Below are 14,454 nucleotides of genomic sequence, written 5' to 3'. Positions count from 1 at the left end.
AAGCCAATTTTTAACATCCTTTTCATCCCTGCAAGAAATTCCTCCAGGCCTCCCCAGCACATCCTGGCACTCTCCCTGTTCTCTGGTTACAAATACAGAGATTCCCTGGGTTGCTGCAGCACAGCTCACATCCACACTCATCAATGGTATCACAATAAACAACAGGGACATCAAAACCATCACACTATAAAATGTAGTTACCAAAACAAAAGTCTGCCCAGATACTTTTTTAGGGCAGCTGTCACACCAAAAACTTGCAAGCTTCCTGTGCAAAGTGAAGCCATGAAACAGAAATGGTCATGAAGTAGATGTGAACCATTATGGAACAAAAACCATCCGGATGTTTTAAACATGTTCCATTTTAAACATGCTCTGCTTTCTCCTCACCTTGCCCTTGGAGAGGCAGCCAGGTGAAAAGCACAAGTGACAAAAACAACCTGTCTGAAGGACAACATCAAGGAAATAAACCAGAGAGAGCAAAACCAGTGAGCTCCCTGGGTCTGAGATCAGAGCAGGGGGCACAGAGAGCTCCAGCTGCTACCAACAGCCCCTTCCAGATTTCCCCCATCACTCAGGAAACCTCAGGCACGCCACAGCATGTGGCCCCTGAAGAATCCAAGTGTCTGCACTGCTCTGGAGCTGATGGCAGGGACACAGACCAGTCCAGCTCTGAATGGAAACAAGCCAGAGCAACTCCCTTACCTTCTGTGAAGTTTCCTGTAAGAGTTATGACAACAAACACTTTGCCTTCTGGCTCCAAATCCACCTGAAAAAAAGGAAAGGAAATGTCAGAAGACTGGTTTCTTTGAGGAAGAAATTTGATAATATTTGAAGGTGTATATATTCTCATGCACACCTTAATTGAAAAAAAATAAAATAAAATCAAGCATCTGGTGGCCAAATTGTTCAGCATTCAGGGCTCCATAAAAAATAAGGAAATTGAGTCCTACATTTTTCCTGGAAGTGCTGAACAAACTCAGCCTTGCTAGAGAAAAAATAATTTAAAAAAAATACAGTTAATAGTGTTCCAATTTGTGAGATAAATGAAGCAGGACGAACACTGAATTCTCTGAAAATATCAATGTGCAGCTGTTTCGAGAATTACATGGATATTTCCTCTCTATTATATTTTACCTCAGTGAAATTGTTTCAGTCTCTCAAAATACCATCATCTCTGAGGCAAATGCTGATTTCTTACATAAATCACCTTTTGGCCTTAAAGCACAGGAAATAGAAAACTGTTGGTGCTGTTACCTAAGGACTTCTTGTCGTTTAATCTAAATTAGATAGAGATAGAGATACAGAACATAATTTTAGGGATCAGAGATTCAATCCCAGCATCAGTCAGCCTGTCCTTGAAAGAAAGCATTTATGTTTTGGTGAGTAGATTTTTCATTTTGAGATACATTTTTAATAAAGGTCTTGCTTTTGGTGTTTTTTTTTTTTTTTCCATTTACCACCTAAGGGTTCCTGACGTTTGAGTCAGGCTGTCACAGAGAAATCTCAGTTAAAAAACAAAAACAAAGAAAGAAGTAACAAGGCAACCCCAAATTTCCCACAAATTTCAAGGTTGAAATTAGCAAAGAGGAGCTTCACACCTCGTGGGTATCGATCACCTGTGCAGAACAGGAATTTTGAAAGTGGAGCTCTCTGGGGGAATTAATGGATTGCTGAGCCAAACCCTCCCTGCTCCTCCTGTACAACCACAGGATGATGAGCTCAGGCTGCCTCCTGTACCCTGTGAGCCCTTTGATTCCTCCCCAGTGTCAACACCCAGCACATCACTGAAATAAACCCCCAACATCAACCTGAGCTCCCCAAGCCAGGGCTATGGACCACCCCTGACCCAGGCATTTGCTTCTGGTTTCCAAAAAACGCTGCTGCCACAAACCTAACAGACAATAATGTTAAGATACTGAAAAAACAGAAAGGTGAACCCTAAAGAGAAGCTGAACAGCCAAGTTACAAATGGAAGCAAAGCACTTGCACAGCTGCAGGTGGGAGGAGGTATCTGAGCTGGGTGACTCTGCAGGGTTAAGGTACTTCTGACACAGCCCAGAAAAAAACAGCCCTCTGGGGTAAGTGAAGGGGCAGCACAGACAGCCATACATTTCCCTAGCCCACAATTTGTTGCAGAAGTAGAGAAATTGTTATTTAAACTGGTGAGAATTTGTTAGGACGAGTAGAAGAAATATTTTCAGGAAAAAGAATGAGCAAGCATCTCATTCAGACGATTCCAGCTATGGTTGTAAGGTACCACACACACTTTTATCAGTGGGACACAAAACAGGGAGGCTACAACTGCTTGGGAAAATCCTACCAAAATGCTGATTTTATGGACACTACATTCTCCACTTTAAAAAAAATAATTAAAATCAGTCTCACTGGGAAATTTCAAAACAAATATTTAGTCTTGACTCAATATTAATTTTTGTGCTTGTTTGCACTGCATATTACACTGGTTTTAGGAAGATGAGTTTGAACAGCCCTCTGTCTCCATTAATATTGAAGACATTTCCCAAATAGATTTCAACTCCAGTAATATCATGCATCATTTTTGCCTAAATTTCAGCTCCCTGGAGAGATGTGCAGCTTTGTAAAGAAATGGTCCTTTCCAAAATATATAATAATATATAATAATGCAAATTGATTTATGGGATACCAAGAATTCAGGTTTTATGGAAAAAATCCTTACTTACTTAGGTTTCCAAAGTAATTCTTCAGTGTTTATCATTTTCCTGCCAGTCTCCATACAGAGTATGTCAGATTCCTGCTTCCACACTGACAAAGAGGATCCTTCCTCCCTTCTTCTGACACACAGTAACTCTGGTGGGATGTGGAATAAATCCTGCACTCCTCATTCAGTCTTAAAAGCAAAGGATTGTCAGGACTCAAGCATCTGGGATGAGGCCAGGAGATGCAACAAAAGCATCACCTACCTTCGACACAGGGCACAGACAAAAACTGGCCCAAAGTCTGACACATCTCATTCTCCAGCTCTGCAAAGAGGATTCTTCTGCCCCTAGCACAGCACAATCCTCTGCCTACAGCAGTCTTACAAAACAGAAACAAACTAATTCAGAAAGCAATAGCAGGAGATTTATGAGGGTTATAAAACAATCTCTCTCCCCTCCAGACTCCAAGATTAAAGACCAGTCAAATCCCCTACACCTACTAAGCAGCTGTGCTCACGTTGTACTACAGTCCAAGAGCACTCAGCCAGGAGCACTTGAACTACACTCAGCATCTTCTTACAGAACATCTAAGGGGCATCTAATTAAAAATTACAGCTGAAAGGCTTCAAAATGAGGCTGAAGCCCCAGCTTGCCAGGAGCTGCTGAAACTTTGGCCCACCAACGCTGATGGATGCAGGACCATGGGGAATTCTTGTCCTAGACAAGGGTTTAAACCAGACAGTCTTAAGGGTGTCTCTAGTCTTAAATTGATAGCAGCAGAACAACAAAAGCTTACATACCATGAAACAAAATGAAATAACAGACCACAGGGAAAAGTGGCTTTTGGACTTGCTGTGATCTCCTTTAAGGATGAATTTGACCAGCTAAGTAGCAGCCATCTCAGTACCTAAGATAACTATCACACATGTGGAACGCGTCCGAAACAGAAAATAACGCCTGACCTAAAAACCTGAAAGGAAAATGTCTGACCACAGAGCTGAGCTGGCCTGAGAAACTTCAGCAGCTCCCTTCCACCTGCCTGACAGGACATGCTTCCCACCATCATGGGGACACCCAGAGCCATGGCCACACTCGAGTGGCCCCGTGCTGGCAGCAGCTGACGCCTGTGAGCTGCTCACACTCGCTGGACCCACAGTGCCGGTGCAGCCCCACGAGCTGAGCTGGGTGTGAACAGCCAGCACCCTGCCCATGCCCTGGGGGTGACCTCAGGCAGCTCTGCAGTACAGCCCTTCATGCTCCTGCCCCTGCTTCACACCCTCAGCAGCGCTCTCACCCTTGCAGTGCAGCCACAGATGTAGTACACACTGTGGGAAACTCTCCTGACACAGCAACTGCAGCCCAAGCTGGGCATGCAGAAATCGCCCAGAAAGAGCTGAAACCAGAGACCCACAGGGCAGGAATCTGGCACCCCACTGTGTCCCCAAAAGGAGGAACTCCTGATATCAGCCCTCCTTCAGTCCTTCCAGTCACCAAAGCACTTCCAGTACCAGCACCTACTTTCACAGGCAGAGAGGGCTTCTCACCGTGTTCTGTTACTTAATAAGACCTGAGCACTTCAAAAGGGAGCAGCTGCCAAAGGACTGGCCCTCCAGCCATGGAAGGGATAACCCGACCTGGGCTGGCAGCCCAAGCCCTGACTCCATGCTGGCACAGCTCCAGGGATGCCAGTACCTCCCAGCACCAGCAAACACCCTCAGGATCCAGCCTCCCAACAGTAGCGTGGGTGGAACACAAGCACCACGCAGACGCCAAGTTTTGCTCCTCACTTCTTCTCTGTTTTTCATTTCCCAGCAGTCACATTAAAGGCAAAACCCCTACATTTTTGCAGAGAAGCAGGGTGTCACGGTATTAATCTTGACAGAGTTAATGAAGTCCAAAGTAGACCATGAAATCAGTTTGGGCCAACAAAGCAGCTGATATTCTTTCCTAGAGAAAGCAGGACAGGCTCAGAGAAGCTCAACAGCCTGAAGGCAGCACAGGTGATGCTCAGGGGGAACTCCTACACCATAGCATAAGAGAAGCGATACAGGAATGTTACCATCCATATGTATTTGACACAATCATCAAAGGGTAATATGTACAAAGTTTCCTAATGCCAAAGATCTGGCATGGGATAACTTATTTTAGGGAATCACAAGCTTATGCCTGGAAGGTTTAGTATCAAAGCCAGAGGAAAGTCCTGTTGTATTGGGAGCAAAGGAGAAGTATGAAATTCTATGCATGCCTGATACTGTGAATGCTGTGAGGTGCAGTGATCTCAGAATAAATCAAACTAAACTGGTGGCATGCAGCATCATACCACTGGCAGGCAGACCTGCAAACAATCACCACTTTACCCCCTCCCCAGCACTTTCATCCTCAGCCTGATCCCCCACGGAAGAACCAGGAGGAAAAACACAGACTTTCTAGCTAGTTTAGAGGTAACTTGGCCAGGTTTTGGTTCACTGGGAGAGGAAAGTGTGCTTATCAGTGTAGTAAATCCTTAAGTCATCCTCAAGGAAATAAAGGCAGCACATTTGTCCACAGCACAAGGTGTGGAAAAGATCAAATGCTAGAGCTCAGCTGTACCTGTGAGAACAGCACAGGATTTTGGCCCAGAGCTAAGCACATGCCTTAACTTCTGCTGAACTTCACAGCCCAACCAGGGAAAACAAGCGCTGGAGGATTTTGGCAGGCAAGCTGGAAAGGGGCAGGTAAGGATGAGGAGTTCAGCCATGGCTTCATTACACCTCCACTGTGAGGCACAGGCCTCTGCCAGGACACTGTGCTGGGAGTTAGGAACTCCACTCCTAACCCAAACCACTCACATGGTGCCCCATGCCTGAACTTGCTGGGATCCTGCTGTTCCACGTGACTTCAAAGGAAGCTGCCAGGGACTGGTTTCCCACAAGGAGGGGCCCCAGTGAACCATCTCACACACCTTCCCCAGAAAGGGGCTGTGCTGACATCCTTCCCAACAACAGGGCAGGTGTCATTGACTCCCCTTCTCTGCATTACAAAAAATAAATCAGTTCAGGAGCAGAGCAGATGCAGGGAGACCAAAACAGGGCTCCTTAATCACATGCCTTCACACATATAATAAAAACTGGCCGTGCATGATTCATCAATGGAAGAGGTTTGGAAAACAAATTCAGAAGGAGGGTAATCTCTCAGGCAACATATCAACACCCAGCTGAAGCATCCACTGAACTTGAAGAGCAGGTATAGTGAGTTGGCCTCCGAGAGAGCCCGGCCTGCCCCAGGAAAGGATGGGAAGAGGCAGATCCAAAGGGTGCCTGCCTGCAAGTTGCTCACTCTCCAAAATCAAGATGAGGTAGATAAGGTGGGCCTCCAGAATGAAAAGACATCTTCAGCACTACATCTGGCAAGAGCATTAAATCTCACAAGCACAAGTTTACAACATTTCTTTTCCTCCCCCCTCCCACACCCTAACAGATAATCCAGTCTGTGAAGTCTGATCTGAAGCACATCAGAATCAGTGGGAATCTTTTTATTGTGTTTGGATCAGACACAAGAGATGACTGTGTTTACCCTGGAGCCTAGAACATCCCTTCTGCCATTGCTGCCCTGTCCTTCCTTCCCCACAGGCACAATCCATAACCATCCTGGAAGTACAGCCTTTTCTGAGGCATGTCAATGCTGACATGGCTTCAAAAACAGAACAGGCCAGACACTTGCAGTGAGTAAAGCAAATATAAAAGCTACCTAGGGACTTCATTAGCTTAATTAAACAAGTAGCTATATCTTTTCACTTCCTACATAATTTTTAAATTTAATTAACAGAACTGCATGTGTAATCAGTCGCTTGTAGAGGCAATTCCCAAGGCTCAGTCGAAAGAGTTGAAAATTTGGGTTAGGCTAAAGCTGGTTTTTCACACGCCTCTAGTTATTTCTTGTCTTCTTTCTTGTTTAAGCTCTTACCAGATCATGCTTATGGAATGTCAGATCTTTCTGTATATTAATAAGGTAGCACCTCCTTGGACAGGTCAAATGACAATTTTCTCAGCCAAATACACGGTGTCTGGATTAATCAGTCCCTCTTATACTTTTTGAGGCTGACAGACACCTGTCTATCAAGTCAGACACCTTTGAAAATCCTCAGGGCTGTCTCGTACAAAGGGGATTTTGCATTTCCAGGCCAACACAGTAAAGTGGTTTTCCTACAAATGCACAGCATGCACTTTTTAAGATTCAAATTAGGGTGCCTAAAAAAAAAAAAAGAAAAGAAAAGAAAAAAAAGCAAATACACACAGCAGAGTACCAAGTACCTTCTTACTACTGCAAAGGCTGGCAAGTGCTCAGGGCAGCAATTCCCAGCACAGGTGCTGGGGCAGACCCGGACAGCACTGGGCAAAGCTGCCAATCCCACCTGCAGCCAGCAGGTCCATGTACCCTGAGTGCCAAAGCCCTCACCGCTCACCTGAACAAAGTTTAACACTCTGCAGCTAAACTCACACAGGGGTGGAAAGTCAGTCTCTCTCAAAACTCCTATAACCAGTTATTCCAGCTATTACTGTAATATTGTCATTCTAATTTTTTGTTTCAGGACAGCTGCTTAAAATATTACTTTTGTTTTCATTCAAGCTGCCTAATTATAAGCTGTGCACCAGCCATGAAAAAGCATGCATAACTAATGACTCTTAGCCAATCCTGGACTCTTTAATCAATTTTAGTCTGGTTTCATCCAAGAGATCACCCACCTCTACAGGAGATTTGCTGTGGTGGGAGCAAGATTTATTTATTCCATGAAAATTCCTGCCAAGAAAACCTGCTTGAAGAGCTACAAATAGAATATAGATAAAAAAAGAGGCTTCAAATCTTAAAAAAACAAAAACAACTTTTGAAAGCAGGTGCTAGAGCCTGCTCCTATAGTGTTACAGCAATTTATATTGCTTTTGAGAAATACCTCTAAAGCAATGAATGATTTACAAGTAATGGTTGCAGGAAGATGCTCTTTAGCATATTTGAAAAAAAAAAAAGTTATAAAATTAAAAAGAGAGAAATGGACATGACTGGTTCAGGGACTATTATGTTTTATTTCTCCTTATATTTTCAAAGAAAAACAACAACTCTCCAGGGGGATTTTTTACCTTTTTCCCCAAATTATGTGCCAGGGGGAGAGGATCCAATTGCCTGTTTATAAATCCCATGGTACTGAAGTTTCTTGAAGACAAAGCACTGATCCCAACAGCACCATCACTGAGTAAGAACACACTCCTTTAGAAATTTAAGTGAAATTCAAAACAAAATGGGGGCGACGTGGGAGAATCTAAGAATGTTGTGCACACACTGGAGTCTGCAACAGGGGAGAGCTTTCATCCACAACCTCCTACAAGTGTAGGGCTAGAAATGGCTAGGCTGGTAAATGGGCTGAGAAGAAAAGGTGAAGGATGACCAGACCCTAGCACTAAGAGTCCCTTTCCTGAGGGCACAGAACATGCCAAGCATGGGATGACCCCAAACTGCCACAAAGCTGCTGGAACCCCCCAGTGACAGCACATGGTGGCCAGGGGAGATGCCAGGTAGAGGGAAAAGGCTGCTCTGAGCCTCCCTGAGCAGAGAGAAGGGACAGGAACCCCCCAGCTCCCTCCCACAGCCCGTGTGAAACCAGAATCGCGTGGGCAGGACGGATGCTGCCTTTCCCTACCACAAGCACATACAAGCAGAGCTTTGGCTCTGCTGAGCACAATTAAACCTTAATTATTCACCATCCATCTTTGTAACACTGTGCCAAATACCATCATGTCCAGTCCATCACTTCCAGCTCCTCTTGCCTTCCTCCTACAGCTAGTTTTTTTTTTAAGGGATGGGAAGGAAAATCACAGATTACTTAAATTTCCCAAAGGCAAATGCTGACATCAATGCAGGACCACTAAATTAAAGGATGGCAAATGCAGGGCTTCATTTTCAGCTGTCTGAACACTTGATTACAGCTAATACACCCCTGCTCACATTCAGTAGCTGCTATCAGGCTATCAGCTTTGCATATGCAAGGTATGGAAATCTGCCTGCAGACACCTATGTGTGCAACTGCAGGTAAAAGAGGCTGACAGTGGGACAGGGTCTCTGCTCTTGAGGGGACTTCAAAGCATTGACCAACAACCAAACAACAAAAAATCTTCTATTTTCATTCAATTATCAGTGACAACACATCAACAAACCTCAACAACCAGTTATTACCAGCAAAACAAAAATCTTTCAATAGCTGTAGAGCTGAAGTTGCAAAGGGATGATCCTAACAGCTCATGTTTTAGGTCTATCACTGAGCACACAATGCAGGAATTGCCCTTCTCTATCTCCAAGATCTGGAGATAACCAACAAGAGTATTTTCTGCCTCCTACATGAACCCAACATAACTTGGCAGAAAACACAGGAAATAGCGCCACTTTTTCTGTTTACAGTTATAAAGAAATAAATTCATTGACTGGTGCCAAGTAGGCAAGTTGGTGGCACTTCCCACATGGAAACATTCCAAGGGCCACCACAATGAGATGCTGAGCAGAGCTTCCTCAAAGTAAAGCAATGACACAGATGTGCTTAGAACTGAGGCACTGCCCCCCAGGAAGGAAAGAGCAATGAAAAATCAAGCCCAGGTAGCCCAGTGCACACCAGAGACCTGGGTTTGGCCCAGAGAGGAACAGAACAGCCACCAGGCAGAAATACAGAAGGAGAAACAAAAAGACTGGGCAGAGAAGCAACAACAGTTCTCTCAGTCTTGAGAAGTCTTCCAGGGCACAGCATTCACCTTCAGCTTTAATTAACCTCCCTAACAAATCGAGGCAGACTTTATGAATCATTTATGACTTTACATTAAGCAGCACAGTCTGCACATGGTCTGAGGTTCTGTGTCTCGTTGGTTGCCCAGGGACCATCACTGCACAGCTACAGCAGGACAGCACTTAGGGGTAACTCAGGGACAATCCACTGGGTTGTACAGCATCAGGCAGAGCCCCCAATACCCTGTTCATGGATGAACCCAAGGAGCAGGGACCCCTAAACCAGCTGCATCACTATGTGAAGACCCCCTCTGCAGCTGTCTCCCCAGAACCTTGCTCACTCACCTACTTGTGTTGTTCTCCACGATTCAGTGCTGTGAAATATTTTTTTGTTATTCACAGGCTTTATTGCATAATCCTAAACTTCTGAGAAATTATTCTCATTTGAGTCTCCATTAGGTGTGTCACTATTTTTAAAATATCTTCCTACTACATGTAATTCATTTGGGTGTACTGCTGCTTTTCCATTTTTGTCCAATAGCTCTTTCTTCTTTTTAAAACCAGGCCATAGCAGATGAGATCATGAACCATTAAAATCCATTAGTCCTCAAGATAATCCATCAAATTTCTCAAACCTCAGGTAGAAAGGGGAAAGGTCACAACTTTCTCCTACTCCAACCATTTCAGTCAGATACTGAAGAGCCAAATACCATCCTTTTAACAATAGTTAAAAGTTAAGTCCTGGTGCTGCAGCAAAAGGCAGTCTGACAGAAAAGTTCAGTTATTTATGATGCTTGATCACTAATAATGAGAACTGTAAGCTAAAAAAGAAGGATTCTGGAGTGAGATGTGCTCAGCATCTCGATGCCAGGAAGATGGGGTTCCACAACACAGAGGTACAGACACAAACCAACAGCTCTGCAGAGGGCCTGATTTACAGGCACCTTCCTTCTTCCCTCCCTTCAACACCAAGCGTTGAAAAGACCTTTGTTGATCTTTACTGCACTGGGGACAGCTGGAACCCTAAAAGGTGGATGGCAGAAGTTTCAGGAAGGCCCACAGTGCTGGCTGTCACCCAGGCTGCCATCCTGGTGTTACATTCCTATGGTGCTGGATGCCAACGTGACAGAGGGAAGGAGCTGCACAGGAGATCATGCACTCCAACACATCACCCACATCAAACCCTTCCCACACATCTCCACCTTTCCAACCAAAGACAGCAAAGCCCCTCTGGGTGCTGAGCACATCTTACACCATCAGTTTCACAGAAAAGGAAAGCAATATATGGGGATGGCAGGAGCAGAGGTAGAAGCAGGGATTTGGGTCTTCAAAAAACAGACCTAGCTCACTGCACAGCAGCCACACTGCTTGGAAAAGAGCAAAGGAAACTCAGCAAAACACACAAAAGCAATGTGTACCTGCACTCCACTGATCTAGAAGAGTCAATTGCTCCAAAGCACCAGAACTCTCAGTCTTTTCAATGACTTTAAAGCCTTGAGCTAAGCAATTAAGGGGCACACAACACCACCCATGCCAGCATCACAATGAACTAATTTACGTGCAGGATCAAGTTATCAGCAATATTTGTGGCAAATCCAAAGATTTCAAATGGCATGTCTCAGGGGCATGCCAGTTTTTAGAAGTACAGTTCCCAACACAGCTCACATTCCTATTTTAAGCGTTAATCCCATTACTCATCCTAAGTGAGGATACAAAAAGGAGAGATTAAATCCAGCAACTTTCAACCTCGGCATGGGTTGTAACACCATGGGAAAACTTAAGCACCTCAACTCTGATAATTCTTCCCAGATCTGGAATTGATCACAGTGACTTCCTTCTTCCTCATCTCACTTCCTCACCTGGCAGTTTTTTACCACTGAAATTAAGGACTAACATTTACACCCAGCCAGTATTAACCCACCACATCCCCTCTCCATGTTGCAAGATGATCTGCCCAACGATTTGAGACAGAAGGATGAAAAGCAAACTATCAAATACGAGTGGCATGTCACAAGAGAGAACCTGCTTGGGACACAGGGAAAGATGAAAAGAAAGGTTTAGAAGTACTTTAGCCCACATACTCCCTCTCCCATTTCCTGCCAGCCACTTATGGGATTGCCCCATATCCCTGGTACACACATCCCAGAACATCATGTAAAAGCACCAGCAGTTTCTGGCTGCACAGCCAATTAGATACTTCCAAAGGTACAAAAAAAACAAAGGAGTGCCAAGGCATGCACTCCCCCAGCATTCCTGAAGGTATGATGCTTGCTCTCGGTGTCCAGATGTTACTGCTCATGTCTCTGCTCCAATCCCATGAGGTCCAGTGCTGGGAGCCACAATCAAGTCTTCAGGCAGCAAAAAGAATGTAGGTTGCAGCTGACAACACCCAGAAAGGACAGGCCACTGCCAACACTTGCTTTGCCAAGTTAGATCACATCCTATTTGTACAGTAGGTTTTGTTTATGTGTTTGCTTTTCTGTTTGGGCCTTTTTTTTTTTTTTTTTTTTGGTGGGGATGATAGTAGAGTACAATGAAAATATTTCTGTGAAACAGCAGTTAGAAAAAAGGGTGCAGAGGAAGGACAGTGGGTTGGACATCAGTGCCAAAAATAATATGGAAAAAAAATTGTCCTGAAATCCTGAGGCCAAGTATTACAATAAGAGACAGACTGTCCAAGACCAAGCAATTTTTAGTCCTATCAAGTCTGTGATTACAGTTTTCCTCATCTACCTCATGAGAGAGATGATCTCACTACCCACTTGTGACCATAAAGTCAGAGCTGTGACTCCAGTAATGAGGCTGAGCCAGGAAGGAGCTGCACAGCACTGGCCTCCAGCCCTCCCCAGCCACCGGATGGTGACGAGGTGCTGTGTCACTGGGATGTGCTGCTCAGCTGACCCAGCTGCCACCTGCCTCCCTCTGAAGGACAGGAGGCTCTCCAGGCTTTTGTGAACAACTGGAAGCTGACAGACAGCTTGTTGGGACCTACCAGCAGCACACTGTCACATATTTCCCCTTTTTAGTATTTCTTTTTCCCTTTCCAAAGTGTGGTTTCAAGATGAGGAACAAACGTGACCAAGATTTACCTTGGATTAAATAAACCAGAGGGCTGAGACACCCAGAAAGGGTATGTAGAGGAAAAGGTGAGAACATGGTTGGAGTGGTTTTGCTGACAGGTCAATCGAGAACATAACTTGGGCGCTGACCACATTTCCCATTCAACATTCAGCATGACCCACAAACCTGCAGATAAACCTTCTGCTCCCCAAACAAAGCTTTTGCTGAGGACTGCCACAAGCCCCAGCACATGGCAATCCTGGGCAAGCCTAGAGCAGGACAGGCTCACTTACAAAGCCAGTCATATTTAGGACAACTGTTGTCATGGTTCCTCCTTGACAAACGTTTTAATGTTTTGTTTCTTTGTGAATGGAAGGCCTGGCATTTCATCTGTGCCAGAGTGTTGCATGTGTTTGATATACAAACACATATGCTTTTAACTCCAGCACACTAATGTGTTTAAAGTATAAATTCCCTCCTGGAGAAATGCACATCCCCACCTGGGTGGCACTGCTAATGTGGACCTCATGCTCCCCTTCCTGCAGACAAACAGCCCTTGCTGTGTGTGGGGACGCATTCCCGTAATTCCCAAAGCAAGATTTTATTCACTCTGGGAAAAGTCACATCAGTTTTAGTCTTCTACCTTAATTCTCACCAGCTGAGGACAGAAATCCCTTGGATAGCATTTATGTCCTCTGAAAATAAAGTCAATTCACTTCCTTCTTTAAGATATACCAAGCCCTGTAATATAAAGCCAAGAAGCCACTCAGTTCCTGTCCTCTCAGCAACCACCTTGGAGGGAAGTAAATTAAGAGATCCAGTCCATTTTAATGACTGACCCACATTCAGTGAAGGGAAACATTGAAAACACACTTCCCTAAGAAAGATAAAAAAAACACCTAACGCTGTTCAACTCCTAATGCACATTACATTTAAAGAGCCCGAGATAAGATTACAGTAGCAAGGGGTTTGATGAAACCATAAAAAAAATATAAATCATAAAACAGTTTTGTTTGGAAGGGACCTCAAAGATCATCCAGCTCCAAGCTCATGCCATGGGCAGGGACACCTTCCACTAGACCAGGCTGCTCCAAGCCCCATCCAGCCTGGCCTTAACAATTGATTCTGAACCAGAACTGCTGACTAGATCACAGCACCACGAATTTCGACTTTTCGTGATTCTAAAACACTCCTCTTGCAGCCCAGCAGAGTTTGAAAGGCTTCTGGGGCATTACCACACAGGGCAACATGAAATAGGGGGGTGGTTTCGGATACTGAGATAGAAAGTCTGAACAAGTATTGACCCACTGGAAAATTCACAGCAAGAGATGGAAAGATCTGGTACTCTTCAAACACCTACATGTTCTGGCTGTGGCTTTGAAGCAAGCCACAACACTGTCTATTGTAAAGAGCACTGTTCCTGTGGAAACACTTGCTTAATATGGTCAGAGATAGAGTAAGTAGAAATGCCATAGGTGTACAGAATTTTGTAACTACCCATTTACTGGCTAAAATATATATATATTCCAAAGATAAAGAATTCCTTTTCTTATTGTTGACAGTGAAAAACATTATCAGGTACTAAAACAGTATATTTTTGTGCAGCTGGAGTAATTAAAAAAAAAAACCACAAACAAAACCAGCAAACCCAAATTCCTTAGAATGGTTTGGAATGGACCTTAAAGATCATGTCATTCCTACTCCACTGCCACAGGCAGCGATACTTTACCTAGACCAGGCTGCTCCAAGCCCCATCCAACCTGGCCTTGAACACTTCCAGAGATGAGAGATCTGCAAATTTTTCTGCAAATGAAATTTCTTACGACCAGAACTATTAATATAAAAAGATAGTTTAGTCAACCTAGAAATGAACCACAAAACTTATACTGAGAAAACGCTGATGAGCTTTTCTGAGGTCACAAAGACGTTTTCAGAGCAATCTTTTAGAAGCCAAACAGGGGGACACCAAGGGCTACTTAAA

At 44.3% G+C, this 14,454-nt stretch overlaps 1 protein-coding gene across 1 annotated transcript in view; it reads right to left on the bottom strand.

Annotated features, from left to right (window-relative positions):
• The window catches only part of PRKCH (protein kinase C eta), a gene marked incomplete at both ends in the record, with an annotated part of 112,091 nt that overhangs the window by 84,692 nt on the left and 12,945 nt on the right, over positions 1 to 14,454 (bottom strand). The window contains one exon of the mRNA XM_084207840.1: positions 703 to 766. Coding sequence (XP_084063966.1) covers positions 703 to 766 — 64 coding nt within the window. The remainder of the gene's footprint in view (positions 1 to 702; positions 767 to 14,454) is intronic.

Source organism: Fringilla coelebs (genome assembly GCF_963513975.1).
Source record: "Fringilla coelebs genome assembly, chromosome: 6".
Taxonomy (NCBI): domain Eukaryota; kingdom Metazoa; phylum Chordata; class Aves; order Passeriformes; family Fringillidae; genus Fringilla; species Fringilla coelebs.
This window is presented reverse-complemented; position numbering and strand designations above follow the sequence as displayed.